At 31.9% G+C, this 22510-nt stretch overlaps 1 protein-coding gene across 4 annotated transcripts in view; it reads left to right on the top strand.

The window, feature by feature from the left end:
* Window positions 1–22510, top strand: part of LOC134529191 (rab11 family-interacting protein 2) — a 96386-nt gene that overhangs the window by 6034 nt on the left and 67842 nt on the right. For all 4 annotated transcript variants that reach the window (XR_010074493.1, XR_010074494.1, XM_063363032.1 and 1 more), the window contains exons 2-4: window positions 18098–18136; window positions 19824–19929; window positions 20318–20455. Coding sequence is in view for 2 of the 4 variants with exons in the window: in XM_063363032.1 (XP_063219102.1) it covers window positions 18098–18136; window positions 19824–19929; window positions 20318–20455 (283 nt within the window). In the remaining 2 variants the exon portion in view is untranslated. The remainder of the gene's footprint in view (window positions 1–18097; window positions 18137–19823; window positions 19930–20317; window positions 20456–22510) is intronic.

The following is a 22510-nucleotide window of genomic DNA, read 5'->3' as shown; positions in this document are numbered from 1 at the left end:
CACACGTACGCTAATGTATGAATAATCACTTACTGTAATTTGTACATCCTGAAATGCATTTATACACAACACATTCAGCTTCGTTTTGATAAAACTTAAACAATTAGCTTGTCGGTATTTTATGGTAAATTTATCAATGTACTGAAATGTCACTTTTGGTTTTAAAGAAATAAGTTATATATTACACTGTGTCAAAACATAAAATTGTGTGAATTAGCAAATAACAAACCAGGTAAACAACCTAGATTTCATAAAATTATTGCTACATCCACCGGTTTTAAAGTCACGATGTATGTAGATTAACAGACATGCCGAAGGCATTACTTACTTGTTGGAATTTCGCGCTTAATCTAGCTCTAAAAATAAATATTTCCATTCGTTAAAAGTGTGCAGCAAATATACTTCTGTTTGTTTATTGACATTGGTTTTTTTTTTTTTTTTTACTTGAGCCATCGTCGTTACCCAGCCTTTTTTGGCCGTTCAAAACTAGTATTCCCGAAAGAGAGGTGTACACCAAACTAGACTTTTTTGATATTCCAGACACAAGAAATGACGTATTAAATAATAAAGCGGAAACAACTAGCAAATACATAAATATCGTATGGGGAAGGTACCAAAGGGTAGGGTATCATACTCCGAGTGCAGACTTGTTATTGGGCGCCTGTAGACATCTGCGTGCCCTAAGGAATGATAAGCAATGAAGCCCTGCAATGGCGAAGCGCTTGAATGAACGGGGCGTTGGAAATGGGAGATCCCGAGAAACCCCGCTAACCACGAAATCGGAACGATTCCTACATGCGAAATTCCGGGCTTCTGCCCCGCTGAGATCGAACCCAGATCGCTTTGGTGGCGGGCGAGGGGTCTGACCCCTTGACCACCGCGGACCCTAACATGATATTCAAAAACAAGAATAAAACTGACATTTACATGGTATGCGTAGTGATAAAATAGTGCATTGCTATTAGCTGCATGGAAGAACGCATGCACAAGAGTTCGGCATTGCCCATTTCTCCATCTCTCTTACGCTTGCGGATGCGAATATGTGTACACTTACGTGTGAATGTAGAACAAACTTATAGTGTCATACGTTTCCCTTTTCGTGATACGTATACGTTTGTGTGTCACGGTCAAACGGGCCTAATCATTACTTGCATAGCCGTTTCATAAATAAGTACTTAAAATTAAATGTACAACTCCTGTGCCCAGAAAACTGCTCGTAACTAAATAGGCACTTCGTTAGCGATGCTAAGACTTTGCTGCAACTATTTTAGTATACAACGTGTATTTTAGTTAAATTTATTAACATTTCTGAATGCGTACTGCTGTATTTTCGTAAAATTAATACCACACACGTGATGTCACGGAAGTTGTTATTATGGCATTGTTGTAATGCACGTCTTACTGAAGTCTCTATTGTTTTATTTAATCATCCTAACTACACTATTAATTTCAACGACAGTTTGTCATTTATTTGGAAAAAAATTTATCTTGGTTTTCATCTGAAATAAGTGCATGTGGCCTGAACATTGGTGAAGTACACTGCTTTCAAATAACACTACAACAATTTAAATTACAAAAAATTACAATTAAACTTCTATGTTTGTTAGTGCTGTCGTCGTTGTGTTGTCCATAGTATTTGTTTTTTTCATCGTTGTGTTTATGTGTTTGCTGTGTTGTCCAGTTTTTCTGTCTGCTTGCATCCAATCTGTCTCACTGTATGTCCACTGTGTTCGTCTGTGTTTAATACATTATTTTTCTTGACTAAGTTCCTTTAATGGAATTCTTGTGCTGTCTAGTTTTTTTTAGGTTAAATATTTGGTCTGTGATGTTTTCGTTGTATTTCATTATTTATTTTTATTTTACTTGCTGGTTCAGACTGTGTTCGAATACATCTGACTCGGTCTTGTTTTTCTTTGGAAATTATATTTCGGTTTTTAATTTTTTAAATTTATTTATTTGATTTTCGGAGTTTTTTTTACATGACTAACAGTTCAAAACTGCAATGGCGTATGTACAAATTACTTCACTAAATCAAAATTCCCCATTGCATCAAACATTCAAAGAACGTATAACAACCATGTGTATACAATCAATGCTATGACTGTGTTCGTACAAATTTTCGCTCTGAAAAATATTGTTCCAATCGGACCCAAGTTTTAGACAGTGTATATGGGTGAATATCGTACTGATGTCTAATAAACGTTGCTATCACGCTCGCGTCTGTAATTTTTGTAAAGTAGTTTTTACTTCCACGTAATGAAGCCAGTTTTTGATGGCATAATTACACCCGGGAACAACCGATTTGTTTAAAGCATTATAAATCTTAGTCTGAATGCTCGGTTCGCCCACGCTTTGTTATAATAAGTCCTATAGCATCAATCATACAACTCCGTATTTCTGTAGCTGTCTTGCCAGATGCGCAAGACTGGCATGAGTTTTCAAGAAATGATATAACCACAGAACATTTTTGAAAAGCAGCAAAATTATAAATCGGCCCCTTTGCATTACAGTTATTATATTGAGGAAAATACATTTTGTGGGAACATATTTTTTTTGCGGCTACCAATAAATAGTTTGTGACTAAACGAATGTAGCACTAATAAACAGTTCAGTGACTGAGTAAATATTATCAATGTTACATATGATAAACAGCGTACCAAGCTGCTAAGTTGGTCGATATTGTACTATTAGCCCCGCCTGGAAGCTTAGTCATGTCCCGATTAACCATGTCGTGATGATATGATTGTGTTTTATGCAGTGTTTACCATTTCCTTGCCTTGAACTTATACTTGCAACATTGCACTTATTTACTGTCACAATAAAATAATTCACCTCCCTTCAATAAGTTGATGAAATTAGATTTAAATACATATGCAGAACTTACAGTCTACTTGACAAATCACTTGCAGCACTGACTGAAAATGATGCTTTCATAGTTCTGTCTGGCCGTTCATTAATATGATAATAGTAGGGGAGCCCAAGCGGGGATTTCGGGATTTACTAAAGCGCGGAAGATTAATATACAGGGGGATACCTTGTACCCGGTTAAGTACCTCCACCAAACATGAGGCCCATATATAAGGTCGCCCGTGAAGGATACAGGATCAGATTAGTAAAAAAAATTGACCATCAGAAATCCTCGAGCGCGTCAGATTAAGGTAGGGTGAGTTAATTACATCCTAAAAAGTGTATATTCCACTAATCTGACAATTTGAGAGTGACGTAAAGAAAGGGGAGGGCAGCAAAGTTGTAAAAAAAAAACGTCATCTCGACATTCTCGAGCGTAGCTAATTTTTTTTTTATTTTGAAGGAAATAATTCAAGAATAATGAAAAATATATAATCTGACGATTTCCGCAAGCCGAAATAACAAAAAATCCGTCGATAAAGTTAAATGAGTGCAGCTGCGTGATGCCTACATTTCCTTCTCCGCGTTTCTATTCCTCTCTCACTCTTTCTCTATCTGTTACTCTCTCACTCCGTCCCCACTCTGGCTTTTTTTATAAATACATGTATTCTACTAAAAAAGCATACACTTATTTATTTGCATGCTATTTCCTCAGCTTTTCAATTAATTACGTTCAATGATTTAAAAAAATTTAAAATTTTTTTTTAACTTCCCGCTAAGAAAAATTAAAAATTTTAAACAATTCGGGAAGTTATTGGTTTTAGCCCTTTTTGCGAAAATCGAGTTTTCATCTTATCTCGACGTTTTAAGGTCATAGGAAGCTTCCCTGACTACCACCGCGATGTTGTCACTATGTCTGTATAGTCACTATGTGTGTGTGTGACTATGTGACTCGCTTATAACTTTTGAATGACTAAACCGATCGGAATCTACTAAACGGCGTTCTAAAGAGTTCCCTCAAAATTAGATTTCCTGTGAATTTGAACCGATTAGGACCGATAGATTTTGAGAAATTTTGAAAAATCTCAAAAAAAATAAGAAATGTTTTTTTTTGAAAGTGGTTTTTTTGGAATAACTTTTAAACGGCTTTATCGATCAACTTCAAAAACTATTCCGCCTTTGAGCTTGAAAAACCACTTCGATAACAACCAAGCTGGTCAAAATCGGTTGATTCGTCCGAGAGATATCGTGAACGAAAGAAACCCGAAAAAGTGTTTTTTGGGGATTACTCCGAAATTTTTGGTTCGATCAATTAAAACTAGAAAATTACTTATGAGGATGATAAAACTGCGTCGAATGCCGCCAACCGCGTGAAAATTGTTTGATCCATTCAAAAGTTATTGCGGTTTGAAAATTCCTAAAATAGTGTTCTATGAAACTTCTATCACTTTCGAGCTGGGAGAGCTCAAATGCATAGAAATATTTTTTCTTTGAACTCAGCGAGCTCAAAATATCACATAAATTATATTTTGAGCTCAAAAATGTCATAAGTACAATTTTAAGCGCCCAGGAATGGAATTAGCGGGAAGTTGCAGGGATGGCCTTTAGGGTGAACCGTTTATCTATTTTTTTTTTGTCAGATCAGGCGAATCCCTCTAGATAATCGTCAGATTATGAGACAGTACGTTTAGAACATAAAGATGAACCATATATATCTTAATCTGACGCGCTTGAGTATTTCAAAATGGCGAATTTTTTTTGCACATTATGAAAATGGCCGCGAGTTTGCGTTCCATCGAAATCGTCAGATTAGTGAATGAGAGCTTTTTTTTGGTGCACTTAACACTCCCTTAGAAGATCTGACTTGCTCGATTAATTTTTTTTTTTTTCATTTTCAACCCTTACATACAACGACCCGCATCATGCAAACGATCAGATTAACATACGTACATTATTAAAAATACGTAGGGCATTGATGCTATCAATATCTGACGCGCTCGAGGATGTCCATGCAACAGTTTTTTTTTACATATTTAAAATTCTATAGCCGCTTCCCCCACCTATGAAAAGGTATATATCATATAACATTTTTTTCTTCTTATCATCTAAGCTTTTCAACCCAATAGGTCTCTACGACGCTCGAGTAAATCCCCATTTAGCATCGTGGGCTCCCCTACTATAACGGTAGTGTGCAAATTAAAACAGTCCGAGATGTCTGACTAAATTAAGCCTGCAAAGTACTGTATTGTAAATGAAAACTTTTCAGAAACAAGCATTTAAAAGCATCATGGAGAATTACGTAACGGAAGTTAAAGACAAAAGTTCTTAAAATGCTTGCTTACCAATGTTATTTCAGTTCAAAAAAGCTAGCGTTCCACTAGTTCTTATATTTTTTAATCTTCGTGACATGAAAAATTTATATTATTATAATGCTGTTTACGTAAGGTACTCAACTAAAGATTAAAGCAGTGTTAATGTTGTTAATCTTGCTACTCTTTCGCCAGAAATTGTAATCTCCATCATCAGGGTAACAGCCATGGTACAAAGAGTGGGTAGGTATACTGTGTAGGTCAGTGGTGAGGGCATATAGTTGAATACGTAACAATCTAGAGCTACTACGCTACCAGGAACATGGCAGATTAGATTTTGTCAGTTATCACTCCTCGTTAATATGCCGCACTGTACGTTCTATAATGGACGTAAAGTTTTTATCATTTCTGAAAGACGTTGGGTTTGAGAAGACAATATATAAATGTGGGTATGAGGAGAAGAGACACTGTTCTCTAACGTGATCACAGGTTATCACATATTGTGATCGTTGAAACGTTATCAACAGCACTCATAAAAATTAGAGTTGAATTTATTTTTTAATTAACTTGCGTAAGCGGTAGTATTTCGTTGGTTTATTTATGTTAGTTCTACCTTTGCATTACAATATCAATGGAATGTTCGTAATTATATATATATATATATATATATATATATATATATATATATATATATATATATATATATACACACACACACACACACACACAAACTCATGCCGTTACAAGCTTTTGGCTTCAAATGGTATATAGTCTATCCCATGAACGAGTGTAGGCCTACTTCTTTACATCTCGTAAAAGTAATTTTAAAAACTAAACATAGTACCTATTTTATATATTTTATATTCGTGAATCTATGATATAACTTGCCACAGGGATGATTAAAGGTGAAATTATGTAAACAGCAAAAGTACACAGCGTAGTTCATACGGGCATCTTTCTTGTATAATACCTGCTTATTCACTTTGGCTTGTTGTGCGAGTGATCACAGAGCATATTAGTGTCTAGCATACAAGGACTTGTTTACCAGCTAGTGCAGGACAGTGACAGTTATATTTTTTTTAATATTTATTATTCAAGTTGAATGTAAACGAACAGTTTACGAATACACGCAAATGTTGTTATACGAAATAACTTTCGGAGAACAAAGTAATTTGAAAATAATGATGTCTAAGTGGATGAATAAATAAAAATTTTATAAGTAGGGTACACGAGTCTCATACCCCGAGGGCAGACTTGTAACTGGGCGCCCGTTGTCATCTGCATGCCCTGAAGGATGCAGAAGCGACGGAATGAGAAGGGCGGGGGAAACGGGAGATCCCCGGCAACGTCCAAAAGCAAAAAATCTCGGATCGCCTTTCGAAGAAATATTGCCTGTTTTGCATCATGTCGCTAAAATAATGACGCAGTCCTCTTAACAACTATATTTCCATTTTTGCCTTCATTATTTTCCCTTATGGCTAACCAATTAATATTGAGGGAATAAACTCCAACTGGTTAAAACACAACTTCCAAATATGCATTCGAAATATTTAAGGGTACACATTTTCGTACAAGAAAGTTTGAAGTGTGTACTGACCACTATTTGGTTGGATGCTAGGTTCACCATAGGCTCATTCACGCAATTTAACTACCACATCATTAATTCTACGTTTTGTTACAAATTATTTGTGTTAATACAATATAAGTTTACCACATATATTTACAATTGGGAGGTTTTTGCTAGCAGACTGACTATTGAAATAATGATGTTTTTTTTTCGATTTTCTCTACAACTAAAACACTAGAAAAAATGAAATGGAATTGACAACAAAAATTAATTTATTTACACACCGAATTTTGGTATGTTACATTACTACTTTAATTAAGGATGATAAGCTGAGGTCGCAACGAGACCTTTGCATTTTTTTATCTTTCTTTATCATGTGTTTATTATAACACAGAAATTGAATTACAGTTTATGAAATTTTATGCCCAGAAAATTTGTTTAACGTATTTCATTTACAACAAGACTGCAGACAATGTCAAACTATGTCAACATATTACAATTGTTAACTGGCACGATGGTGTACTCTGAAAAATTACGATTTTAAATTAAAACAATGGCTAAACCTAACATGGTGATTTTCAATTTAAAACAATACGACTAGAACACTAAAATATTGTCAGCATACTTGTTATGTAACTTAACAAATACATCATATTTAATTTATGTAATTTCGTGTTAAATCCATGCAAAACTAATGATAACAATACATTTGGTTCTACAATATGTGATCCAATGAGTTACATCTTTGCTTAACATGTTTCTTCACAAATTTCAGGCCAACCGCATATAAGGAAAATTCAGTTTGGTGTTTACAAACAGATTCAGTTAAAATGTTTTCCTTGAATATTTACTTTTACAATACAAACTTACAACTATGTACTGAAAATACTTTCCTCCCCTTCTTTTTCCAAATGCACATTTGTCGATGTTATTAAGATTTAATGGAAAACGAAACAAACGTAAAATTTTAATAATTTATTTTGTGTAATATTATTATTTAAAATAGGATGTAAACAATGCTCCCCCAAAACAGTTTACACATAATTTGCACAGCTAGACGAATAAACAATTTTACCTTTAGAATGGATTTTTATATTTTATATAGTACGCATTATTTTTAATCCTAATTCTTTACGCAACTTTTCACGAAATTTCTTTCACGGCATATTTATTACTACTGACACGATTTACACTGATTGTTATTAGGTAAATTTCAAGTAAATACTACCTATTGTAGCCGAACCCACGGTGCGAATTATGGGAAAATTTTATATAGTTTTTCGTTTCATGGTCCATAGACCTCAAATACAATTTGTGGACACGATAACTGCAGAAATGTTTTACCAATCACTTCTAAACTGATAAATAAATTCTGAAAGTGGAAAATCTCGATCAAGTTTGTTAATAGGCAATATCTGACCAAAGTGGTAGAATTGGGGAAGGTTTTTCGAAAACTTGAAAAATCGCTATAACTCCCATAGTATTAGAAATATCATATTCGTTTGAACTTATTAAAATTTGTACAAGTAATGTAATGAAGTTTGGTCTTAGCTATTTTTTATACGACCAACCATAACTGTACGGGGTTCATAAAACAAGGGTTTGAAGACAATAAAAAAATCATAGCTCCCAATGTAGGCACAACTTCGGATCTATGCAATTTTTGTGTATTGTTATGATTTTTATATAAAACTTTTGTCTAAAACATTTTTGGATTAGACAAACGTTTTCTGAAAGGGGTCAAAAAATAGGAGCGAATTATTAAAAATAATTCATAATGCCCTTAGTAGAAACACTACCAAATTCGTTCAAATTTTTTTTGTTAATCTTTTAATTTTTATCTAAAAATTTAGTCTAAAACATTTTTTTGACTAGACAAACAGTTTCTAAGGGGTTATATAAATAGAGGTTGGTTATAAAAAAAACCATTACTCCCTTAGAAGGAACACTATCAAATTATTTCAAATTTTTTGTAAAACTTATAATTTTTATCTAAAACTTTTGTATAAAATTACTTTTTACGAGACGAGCCAATATTGCAAGGGGTTAAAAAAACAAAAGTTGGAGAACGAAAAAAAAAATCACAGCAAGGGCACAACTTCGGATCCGTATGATTTTTATATTAATTTAATAATTCTAATCTTAAACTAATGTGTAGAAAAATTTTTGATTACACAAGAAATTGTTGCAAGGGACTGAAAAAAGAGTGACATAATAACACACACAGTTCCCTTCTTAGGCATACCATAAAATCCGTTCAAACTGTGTTTAAATCTTATAATATTCATCCAAAACATTTTGTCTAAGAACATTCTTGATAATGCAAACCATTGCTGCAAGGGATTTTGAAAACTTTGGTATGGAATATGAGAATAATTAAAATCTCATTATCATGTACTCTATGGAATTAGTTTTTGTTTTTGTTTACATTTTTAGTGTTGCAAATATTTTCTTAAGTAAATTTTATGTTACAAACCATTATTGCGTGGGGTGGTAATATAAACGATAGAAATCTAAAAATCTTATTACTTTTTTAACAAATATTTTTATAAAACTTTATAAACTTTTCCTAAAACGTTAAGCTGAAATAATTGTTGATAAAAAGAACAATAAAAACCGAAGTTGGGATTATAAAAAACAATAACCACAGAAATTTTTTACCAATCACTTCTAAACTGATAAATTAATTCTGAAATTGGAAAATCTCGATCAAGTTCGTTAATAGGCAATATCTGACCAAAGTGGTAGAATTGGGGAAGGTTTTTCGAAAACTTAAAAAATTGCTGTAACTCCAATAGTATTAGAAATATCATATTCGTTTGAACGTATTAAAATTTGTACAACTAATGTAATGAAGTTTGGTCTTAGCTATTTTTTTATACGACCAACCATAACTGCAGGGGGTTGATAAAACAAAGGTTTGAGGACAATAAAAAAAATCATAGCTCCCAATGTAGTCACAGCATCGGATCTATGCGACTTTTGTAGTATTGTTATGATTTTTATCTAAAACTTTTGTCTAAAACATTTTTGGATTAGACAAACGTTTTCTGAAAGGGGTCAAAAAATAGGAGCGAATTATTAAAAATAATTCATAACGGCCCTTAGTAGAAACACTACCAAACCCGTTCAAATTTTTTGTTAATCTTTTAATTTTTATCCAAAAATTTAGTCTAAAACAATTTTTTGATTAGACAAACAGTTTTTTATAAAAAACCATTACTCCCTTAGAAGAAACACTATCAAATCTGTTCAAATTTTTGTAAAACTTATAATTTTAATCTAAAACTTTTGTCTAAAACTACTTTTTACGAGACGAGCCAATATTGCAAGGGGTTAAAAAACAAAAGTTGGAGAACGAAAAAAAAATCACAGCAAGGGCACAACTTCGGATCCTTATGATTTTTATATTAATTTAATAATTCTAATCTTAAACTAATGAGTAGAAAAAATTTTGATTACAAAAAAATTGCTGCAAGGGACTGAAAAAAGAGTGGCATAATAACACACACAGTTCCCTTCTTAGGCATACCATAAAATCCATTCAAACTGTGTTTAAATCTTATAATATTCATTCAAAACATTTTGTCTAAGAACATTCTTGATAATACAAACCATTGCTGCAAGGGATTTTGAAAACTTTGGTATGGAATATGAGAATAATTAAAAGCTCATTATCATGTACGCTATGGAATTAATTTTTGTTTTTGTTTACATTTTTAGTGTTGCAAATATTTTCTTAAGTAAATTTTATGTTACAAACCATTACTGCGTGGGGTGGGAATAAAAATGATAGAAATCTAAAAATGTTATTACTTTTTTAACAAATATTTTTATAAAACTTTATAAACTTTTCCTAAAACATTAAGCTGAAATAATTTTTGTTAAAAAGAACAATAAAAACCGAAGTTAGGATTATAAAAAACAATAACCTTAATAAGTATCAATTTAATCGAATTTTATTTTTATTACCTTTTTTTAATATTACCTTAAACCTTTGTCCAAAGGATATTTTTGTACGACCACGTATTAGTGGCATGGATGAAAAGTAGTGGTTGAAGGTTGAAAACAATTATATAACTAGGCCTACTTAGTAGGTACAATATTAAATTTGTTTAGACATTAAATGCTGAATGCATTGAGTTGAGAAAAAACATTAAAAATAGTTTCGCTGTCTGGAATGCAAGAAAATGTTTAGTCGGACATTTTTTAATATTGGGTAACATATCTATAAAAGGATGTTATGTACATTAAGTTTTTAAAATGTTCCAGGAGTTTGTAAACATCTTCAAATCACTTCCACTTTGAAATCTACGTACGCCTGTAGGCTTTGCTGAAATGGATTTTTAATATCTATTTACAGATGCACACGAGATAGTTACATAAATGAATCATCCAGTGTCAACAAGTTACCAATTTCAAATTAATATGTTTCAAAAGGTAATATCAATACAAACTTTTAATATATTATCTTCGAAATATATCTTTTGACTTTTTTTTTAATAGATGTTTCCTAATGCATAATGATAAACACAATAAAAACAAATTTAATTGGAAAATTAGTAAATTCATTTTGAAAAAGTTAATGCATAAAGTGGCTTACTTACATTCTGCACTTAACGATTCAAATGTTGTTAGGTGTTTTACATTACCTGGAAGACATATGTTAATATTATACAAATTGAAACCAAATTACAAATTTTGCATTTTCGTTTTGTAGATGACGTGCCATATAACATGTATATTTTATTTTAAAATTCTATCCAAATCGGCTGCAACAAAAGACCTAACTATAAAAAAGTAATCAACTATATTTATTTTTAAATTACAGCATTTTGGAACAGATGATGAAACTTATACAATTTTTATTTCTATAAATTGTGCAATATTATGCATGCAGAAAAAATTCTCTTTTCTTTATTTAAAATACTTCGCAATGAAAAATCAGATACATCTGGTCACGGTTAGGTTTTTTAAGGCCTCCAAGGTTTATGATATATATTTAAATGAAATTATTTACATTAAGAAGATTAACGGATATTATTGTTGGCAAAACAGTTCATAATTATACTGACAAATTTGGACGTCATTTGACTAAATGGTTTTTGATTTATGGCGAGTTGAGTTTGACAGATTTTTTGATGTGTGTGAGCATGTACTGCACGCGCTAGCAACTAACAATCAAAAATAGCGGACGCGCATACACACTCCTTGCACATTACACATCCCAGGTACGTCACAGGACGAGATCGTTCCCCCTCTGCCCCCTTCTGTTTTGCTCTTCATAACGGCCCAACCCAACCCCAACCGCTCTAGCCAGACACAGTGGCGGCAGCTAATCCTGCTTGATTGACAGCAGATACCCAGCTACGACAACGCTCTCTGTAAGGATATTCTGGAACTTTTTGGAAGGCTTTTTCGTGACCTCGGTGGCTCCTCCTCGATTTTGTCATTTCCTCCTTCCGTCTCCGGCCTGTCGCTCACTCTTAAGATACCAAACCTAACATAACCACTTTTTAGATGTTCAATTACTGTTAAACTACTTGAATTATCACAACAACCTGTTAGTTTATGTATGGGGAAACATGCCAGGAAGTTAAAAATGGCATTTTGGAATTTTTATTGAAATTTATATGGATGTGGCGGCCCCCCCCCCCCCCCCCCCACACACACACACACACACCATCTGTAGAATTACTCCAAGTTTGTAAGTATCTTGGTTTAAACCAAGTGGTTTTTATATAAACTAAATGTTTTTTTTTTTTAAAAATAATGTATTTTTAAATAGAATATCTTTTTTTTTTTTTTTAATGAAATGTGTAATTACACTATTATAGCAACAAAGGTTAACTCATTAATCTTTCTTGTGATTTACAGAAACAAAAAATTATATACTAATCAAGATCTTATCATTTAAATTATACAGTAGAGCACCCCTCAACCGTAATTCCTACAAACGGAACTCCCGATATCCGGAACTAATTTTCCAAAAAAAATTAAAACATTTCCGCACTGGAACGAGGCGTTTTTGCTTTTACCTGACTGTACATGTCTTGTAGGCGCGCGCGCGCGCACGTCTGTCAGAGACCTAATTATAGCCAGTCTTTCCCGCGCATTGCGTAAATGCACCGCTGGTTTTCGCGTCGGACGTGAATTACTATAAAGATGTTTATGCTGTAAGTAGTTTTATTGTTTCACTATGTCAAGTAAACGGAAAATTCCGGCCGGCCCGAGAGTACACACGCTGACACACGTGATAGCCAGTAACATTTACTTCCAACGTGTGATGCTTTCAGTTTGTAGACAATAATTTAGTGTACAACTATGTATTATGTACATATTTATATGTTAATATATGGTTAAACAGTCTACATTTACCTGTATTTCTCTATCTCTGTGTTTTTAAACGAGATGCTTGAAGTGTTATTCTTGTGTATGTGAAATGTAAACTGTGCAACTGTGCGTGGCAGTGACTATACACTCTCCAGGAAGTGTGAATCACTAGCACGTCAACACAGAAGTAACACAACACTGCAGCTGTAGTCCTACTACCTCCCCCGAACACTCTTCTCAACCTCTTCGCTCACGCACGCACCCTCCCACAGAGATAAGAAACACCCGCTTGCCAGCTTGCTAGAATGAACAATGAAGGTCATTCATCCGGCTCGGAGGCCAGCCCTACGGCAACTCCCCTTACCCGGAATTTTCCCATAACCGGAATAGACCTCCGCCCAATGATTCCGGTTGAGGGGTGCTCTACTGTATGAATAAGTTGTAAATCATATCAATCTGAATACTCCTGTAAAATTAAATTAATGACTTGCACCTAGACAGAGTATAAAAAATGAGGAAATAAATAAATTTATTATTAAAAAAAATTCCTATTCTGTGGGAAATCCCAGACTGTACTGTTAATCCCAGTTATGTGGAGAATACTCGTTCTGTGGGGAAATGCCCTTTTTGTCGTTAATTTTAAGTCAAATGTGCAGATTTGCTGGACTTAGTTCTTTGATGTTATAACTTTTTTGGTTCAACATGAGTGGCTGAAAGCAGGATGTTGTATGGCTTTCATTTGAACATGCTGAGAACCAAAATAACGAATAGTAAAAAAGCAGTTTAAAACCAAAAAACCGGGTTCAAACAAAAAAAATGGTTGTTTGATTTTATTAAAAAAAAGTGTTTTTTTTCCAACTCTGTTCAGAACTCAGAAATACATTTTTTTAAATTTTTGTCCTTGTTTGAGCATCAATTGAAAACAACTAAATGGATTTCGATGAACTTTTTATTTTATTTTAAAGGTCTTTGAGTAACTTAAAAATTAGGCTACATATAATAGGGCCTATAGAATTCCTCCCCTTAAGGGAGTGAAAAAGGGGTAAATACGGTTTTAAGATAGTTACTTAATTATATTTCTGAAACTAATCAAGCTCAAGAAAAGATATGTGGTACCAGTAATCAACATGCTAATCCATCCTACCAAAAAAAAAAAAAAAATTGCGAAAAAGAACCGTAATAAAGAGATTGGGTACAAATAATAAACATACAAAAATTACCAACCATAATTTTACGAGATTCCAAATTCAAACCCAAAGGTTGGTATAAGGGGTCGGTGTGTTTAAAAAAAAAATAACTCATCAAGTTAAATTAGAATAAGAAGTTAGAAACTAAAAAGAACTTGCATTTAGAGTTACGTATTGTATTTTTTTTGTGTTTATTAAAATTCAGCTTTTAATGGGGCTGAAGATGGGTAAGTTTTCATTTATTTAAAAAAAAATCATATCTCAGAAACTATTTAAGTAAGTTATAAATTAATAATAAAAACAACTATTTAATGATTATTTATCTTATTTGCAAGAGTCTGCCCCTAAGGGGCGTAAAGTGGTTAAGTTTGGTTTAAAGAAAGAAAAATGCATATTTCCGAATCTACTATATCTCAGGGTTAGAAATTAAGAATGAGCATTAAGCATATAGAGTTGCAAATTGTATTTTTCAAGTTATCCAGATTTCATCTTTTAAAGGTGTGAAAAGAGAGTACCTAAGTTATGTTTTATCATAAAATATTCAAATCCCATAGAAAACTAAGCTTAATGTAAGAATCTTTGCATAAATAACATAAATAATTAATTACATAGAGTACTTTTACCATTTTTCGACATTCCCCAAAATCAGTGAAATGGTGCTACGTTAGTTTTTATATTAATAAATTATTTAACCAAGCAAATTAAGATGACGCACAGTGCGGCCGAAGGCCACATTATGCGGCCAAAAGTCGAAAAGTTAAGGGAACGATCTGAAATTTTGTATCAGGGGGGTTTTCGTGTCACTGATTACGAATCCGTTATCAGAATTTAAAAAATCTAAATTGCAGAATATAATATGGCGATACAAAAAAATATTAAAATTAAACATATTAATATAATTACATATTAAGAGTTTTCAACCATAGTATAATATGCATAAATAGACTACATAAGATACACTGCTATTCTACGTTTACAAAATATATCCTATGTAAAAAAATATGTTTTGAAAAAAAAAAATACAAGAAAAAGTTTTCATTGTCATCGTAATATAAACATTAAGAGTTTTCAACTGTAATATAATATGCATAAATAGACTATATAAGATACACTGAAATACTACGTTAACAAATATTTTCTATGTAAAAAAGAGGTATTGAAAAAAATTTAATTATAGAAAAAATTTTCATTGTCATCGTAATATACACATTAAGAGTTTTCAACTGTAATATAATATGCATAAATAGACTTCATAAGATACACTGAAATTCTACGTTTACAAAATATTTTCTATGTAAACAAATATGACCCTGGAAAAAAAATTACTTGCTGTATCAGTAATCCCCTGTTCACTGCATATATCCCTATCCCCTCCCCCTCTTTCTTTCTCTCACTCTACCTATTATTTTTTCTTTCTATATTATATTATCTATACTAATATATACAGCTGTAGACATGTTTACCTTTGTTAGGTTATAACTAATTAACAATACAACTATACTTGAATTACAAGCTAATTTTAATTTTAATTTGCCATCATAATATCGAGATATATATGTAAAATAATAATAATTAGTAAATAAAATAAAATTAATAAGAGTAGAAAAATCAACAACTCTCAATTGTTTGTTTGATTTGTTGTTTTACCTTAAAGATTGGTTCGTTTTTTTCGCTCTAAAATTTAACCCAAAAAAAACATTGTTTGTCAAAAGTGTAAATTGATTAGTATAAAAATTTTATTGAAAATATGCTGATAAAGTAAAAAAAAAAAATCCATAAGCAGTGGGATGTAAGTTAGTTTTTACATGTATATTTCTGTCTTTCTTTTTTCTCTAAATGTTTTTATTTGTATGCTTTATTTCTTTCATTTATTATTATAACACTTGAACCGAAAATCCTACTTCACTTATAAAAAAAAAAGCATACAAATTCAATAGGCAGGTAAAGGCAGCTGAATTTGGTTTTATTCAGTAGATAATATTTTTATGTATAACCTTCAAAAAAAAATTAAAACAGCATTTTATGGCAATCTATTACTTTTTTATCTAACAATTAAAATTTTCATAATAAATAAAGAAAATAAACCTGCACTTATATTTCTATTTCTAATAATTTTTTATTTAACAGTTGAATACTAGAAATTTTTCTCATATTTGACTAACCTTCAGATGTTGACTCCATTTTGTTCCACTTGATTTTCTTTATCTCAAAAACTTTCACACACACATAACGAAAGCATCCACTGTCCCCTCTGTATCCACCACAACGTAGCGCTTGGACGAAGACCACATTCCGACTGACATTGTGGAGAGGATTTTGGGAAAGGGTCGTTGCTGGGAACGGTTTTCGTTTCTTAAGGGATCCCTTTAGCCAACACAATGATGAAAACAACCCTAACTAAAAACTTATTTTTTGACTTTTGGCCGCACATTGGGCCTTCGGCCGCACTGTGTGACGGTAAGAAACTGAGCAAGAATAACATACAAAATTTTGATTTAATATCATGTTTTAACCTTTACAATTTTTCTATGTTGGACTGCAAAAGGGCTGAAAAGGCAGTCTGTTTTTGTTTTAATTATAAAAGTCGTATCTCTGAAGCTAATCAAGCAGGCTGTTAAGTTATGTGGTATGATTTATAAACAACATAATTTATAAATTGTTTCCCAGACCTATTTATAAAGTTTACGAGAGTTTCTGTGTACATAGAGTTTAAAGGACTCTATACTTTTCAGAAGGTCTATTGTGAATATAGGTGTCCGTTAAGGGGGTGTCACCATAAGGTTCACCGGAGAAACATTGATATGCTTATAATCAACAATATTTTATTCCCCCCACAAACCGGCATAAGGTGGCATTATCTACACTTTGTAGAAGGTCTGTTGTTGACATTAGTGTTATTCATATAGCATTGCCTTGAATTATGCTATGTAAGCATAGGTATAAATTCTTAAAATAAAGATAAGTTTGGAGTGCAACATAAAAATGCCCAAGGCATTGCAAAAAAGGCACAGAAAATAAAAGACTCATGTATTTCAGCTGACTGCAAAGCTAGTCATTAAACTCTCACCTGGGGTCTAGGTTGAAACCAATAGCCAATCATACTTCATTCGTGACTTGTACATTTTGTGTTGCATCAGTCTCTAGGTTGCTCTTCAAAGTACTGAAGCTAGAGCTGCTTGCTGTGATTCAGATTTTTTTCCTAAAATATCATCAGTATTTACATTTCCTAGAAATGAAAATCCCTCACCCCTCACCTTAAAACATTCCTGAATTCCATCTTTTCTTTATATTTGTTTTAGTGTTTTTACTTATTATACTTTTTAGTGTGTGTTTGTTATGTATGGTCATGTTTGTTTTGGAGTTGCTGTATCCAGTTAAGATTTTTGGATTTTTGAGCTAGCCAGGTTGAACGATGACCTGAAAGTGGACTGGAGACTTGTTCATAGACTGGGTTGACATTGTAATTACAAAGTTTGATGTTCATTGGTAACCATAGGATTTTTATCAAACTGAACTTTTATTTACAGCTGGCAACACAAGCATGCCAAAGCCTCTAGTGAATAGGTAAATAGATTCCACAGCTTTAAAAACCATCAAAATGACTCTTTTTGTAAACCATGTTTTTATAAGATAATTCAAATGTTTTTGTCATCATCAGAATTGACTGTTTTCTTAATGGACACCTTTTTTTTTAATTGTTTCAGAATGTATGTGCTTGGTCAGAATAATTTTTTATGTTGACTTTACAAAATTTATGCATTTTGTTTCCATTTTTTGAATCATAGCCATATAATACAGTTGTGTCCATGCAGTGTTTATTATATTTTGTGCTAAAATTATTTAATTTTTTTCAGTGCAACGTGCCAAAGGTTTACTCACTAAAGGAAAGCATGGTAAGTGAAATCTAATTATCATAAAATATTATGATATCCTAGAAGCAAATTTTAGTATCAGTTATATCTGCAAAATTTTTTTAATATTTATGAAAGTGTAGTTTTTAACCCCCATCTTTAAGAAATTTAAAAAAAAAATATATTTGTAAATTATAACTGATTTTGTGTAGTACAATTAGTCATGTTATATATTGTTATATACTATAGTTAATTTGAAATAATCTGAGTACTTAATGTAGTATCTAGACTGAATATAAAATTCACGTAAAAACTGTAGGTGTACGTAAACAATATTTAGAATAGGCAGGTATTTCAGTGAACGTATGTCCGGAATGTTTTTATCCCTAGAGTCGTCACCATTTTGAATGAGATAAACTGGACCCTTGTACCATGGAGTATCATATTGGCAAGGTACACAACTAACCATAACAGAACCTATAACATGCAAACAGTGGGAAATGCACAAACACACTAAGCATTGCAAAACACATATAAGCATAGCACTGGAGAAAGCAGACACTAACAGTATACAAATAGGTTGCGGCCGAGTGTTTTTCAGTCGCGGCACATTTCTTCTTCATTGTCCTCGTATCTTTATTTTTGTATGGTTTGTGACTAAATGCCTAACTTGTCAGTCTCAAACCACAGTTTTCAAAATTGTTTGTGGGGATAAGTTTGATAAATTTGGGCCAGGTGCTTCTTTTTAAAGTCAAAGTTAAGCTTTAGCTTAAGAAGCAAACCACATGAATGGTAAAAAACAAAAATTCACAGTAAATTTGTGAAAATTGATGTTTAATTCAAACATTTAGGAGGAACCTATCATATAGTTATTCCATTAAAAATTTTTGCATGTATCTTATTGAAAGATACATAATTAAATAAAAATAAATTTTTTCATTCTGTGAACAAATATACTTAATGTCGAAGTAGGGTCAGATATGCAGTCCTCTTTCCAATAGTCTTACTTAGGATAGGCCTTAATTTTAAATCTCTGCTAGTAAAAATGCTTTTAGAATGATGGTTGTTGTTTTTGTTTTTAATGACTATTTTAGAAGTAATTTCAGTTACTTTTTCTGACATTTAATTGAATCCTTCATAAAAGATTTGAAAAAGTCTTGAAATTTTTTCAGCTCAAATGGGTGGTCACCCTGCAGATGATCTCAGGCTTTTGTTGCCATTATCATGGGTTAACGTTACCTATGTCTTAGTGTTGAAGTCAGCATCTTCCTGTTGACAAAAAACTATGTAATGTTAGTTGACTTGCAACATTTGTGCTGTAAATCAGATACATGTTTTTGTTCTTCAAAGAATTGTTTGCTGTTGGAGTGTTTCACCGTCTTCCTTATAACCTTAGGCTGAGCATTGTTATTCCGAATTCCAGAGTCAGTTGGTTTTCCTGCAATGTACACAATCTTTATTGTTAATGGCAGAAGTAATTCAATGCTTTGTGATGTATTTTCAAATAAAATTTTGCCTGAAGTGGGTAACTTTGAAGGAATGTAAAATATAAAAGTTCTCGCAGTGTTTTGGTTGTAAAGGAGATTTTAGTAAATGTAGAAAGTAAGTAGCTATGCATATGTGACTTCAGATTGTGTACATGTTTTATGTATAATGCAATAATTTTGCCATACTTGATAGGGTTTTTGACTACAGAGTTCTGTGTGTATAATTCATATTATTTTTCTAGGAATGAATGATGCTTTTGTGACCATTGCACTAGGCAAGGAAAAGTATCAGACATCTGTCAAAGAGAAGTCGGGCCCAGATGTGGAGTGGCATGAAGAGTGTGATCTGTAAGTTATCTTAAATTATTTAGGTTTGATTCTACGTGCTGAGATGTATAAAAGAGTATCATGCACAGTTTATGCAGTGATAGTGAATATTGGCGTAATTTGCTTGAAGTGGTAGTAATTGCTTGTTAACACTTGTGTTCTACTTTCCTCTACATATCTCAGGAGGGATTTTGATTCTAAAGTTTTTTTTAGCCAGTTTCATTATTTTTCAACAGGTGAGTTTTTGCTATAACCTGCAAGTACCGTTAATTAACCATGTTTGACTCACAGCAGTTTTTATTGTTTTGTAAAATACGTTAAAGTGAATGTATCAATGTTAAGTGTTTTGTTGAAAATCTCTTCTTTCTTTTATGAACTTTTTACATCAGATGTGGCTTTTTGCTTGCAGGCTTATTCCGAAACAAGGAAATACAGCTGAATTAGTTCTCACGGTTTTGCATCGCAGTTTTCTTGGAGTGGATGAATTTTTAGGTGTAGTCAGCATACCATTAGCAGATTTCGATGTGTATGAAAGGCCAAAGAACAGGTAATTATAATTTTTACAATTAATTTTTTTTATATTTATCAATGCCATTTTGAAGATACAATAAAATATATTTTACTTATTAAAAAACAGTATTTATTTAAAACATAAAAATGTAGTTTTTTTATTATATACATAATATATTTATGTGTTGGAGACATCAGGTATGAAGTGTAGCCCAGTTATTCTTATGTATATCTATTTATTCACTAATATATACACAAGTAAATTTTTTACTATCATGCTATATTGCACTCTTAATCTTGAATTATAAAATTCATTCTAAAATATGTAAAAAATTGAATACTAACCTAATTATTGTGTTATTACTGTACCACTATAGCTGGACTCGACAGTACCTCACTTGTTTGATTGTCCTTGTCTGCATACTATTTTCCCTGAAAACCTTTTCTTTACTACCTTCTTGCATACCACATCACTAATGCTGCAAAGCCCCACTTGCCTGACAAAAAATTTTTTTCTTCATCTCAGATCATTATCAAAATTCATTTGCATTTTTAATTAAACCTTGCTAAATTGAATTTATCGGCCTATTAGATATATAGCATACAGAATTGTCTGTGGGAAAAAATCTCATGGCTTTTCAGCTGAGCTGTAACAGGGTGGCTGTGTATCCTTGAATTCTTGAAAAGCAGGAAGTGTCCTTTGATTTTATTTGTCCTTTGAAAATTATGATTGAGTTGGTAAATGTTTTTGTTTTTATTGTTTCATAAAGTTAATTTGGCCCATAGAGAGAATAAATATTTTATTCATTCTACGTCTCCTTAATAAACAATAATCGAAATATCAATATGTGTGCGATGTTCCTTTTTTTTTGGTGCAATATATATATATATATATATATATATATATATATCTGCCTATCACTATGTTCATAATGGTTTTGTGGTTAATAGTTTCTTAATTTAGGTGTTAATAATTTGATAAATTGTGCTAATATCAAAATTTGGGTACAAATTTACCAGATTAACTATTTTTGTGAATTCCAAGTTCCAACAAAACAGCACATAATCGCAGAATTCCTGATCAGTTGGTTTTCCAGCTGACGAACAATAATGTTTTATTATTGTAGTGCAGTTAGACTTTGGTGAAGACATTCTTTAATTCACAGAGGAAAAAAATGTGTCTTTATTATTTTCCTTGCTCATCTACTTTAATTTATTAAATTAGCATGACTTTTTTTTTGGCAGCATGCTGCAAATGTTTTAAGACAATTATATCATGTTTGCTACTGAAAATTAAATTATTTCTTTTGCATCTGAACATAGGTATAGTTTTATGCTGTCTGTTGAAAATTTTAGCTCTTAAGGAACTTATTTTTTATACTATCAAAGCAAACAATATAATCTCTTTGATAACCTGATAAATTAACCACATTTAATGTTTTGACTGTGTTCCATTAATCCTGCGATATGTACTTCAAGCAAGTTTAATGTTATTTAAATCATATGAATTTACATAGTTCTAAATGTAAATTATTTACCAGCCACTGTCTCAAAAATTTCAAATACCCATTAATTTTTCCACATGTTTGTAGCATATGTGTTTTTAATTGCATATTTTCACTTAGGAAACAACACCGCCTAAGTGACATTTTTGTTTGAAAATTAATATTTTTTTCTCCATGAAAATGTAAGCATTTTGCATCTTCTCACAAAGTGAATTCGCAGAAAATCCAACAGAATGCACTGCTGTGGTGTTTTTTTTAACACCGGCTATCATTCAGTTCCAGAATATCGCATAAAGTTACTAAATTCTTTAAAAAAATGTGCTTTTTGTCACATAGACGGTGTTGTTTCTTAAGCGACGATATGTTGATATTTTTATTGGAAATCTATCATAATTTAAATTGTTTATAATTATTTTTGTTGTAAGCTGGAATACATTTAATGTTTTACTTTAATTAATACTATGAAAACAATACCTTTTAAAAATATGTTGCAATAAAAATGTTTGTACTAGAAAAATAAAAAGTAAGATTTAAATATTTTGGCTTTCAGTTACAATCTTACCACTGCAGAAAACTTTATTTCAATA

This window comes from Bacillus rossius, chromosome 2, assembly GCF_032445375.1.
Source record: "Bacillus rossius redtenbacheri isolate Brsri chromosome 2, Brsri_v3, whole genome shotgun sequence".
Classification (NCBI taxonomy): Eukaryota; Metazoa; Arthropoda; class Insecta; order Phasmatodea; family Bacillidae; genus Bacillus; species Bacillus rossius.
This window is presented reverse-complemented; position numbering and strand designations above follow the sequence as displayed.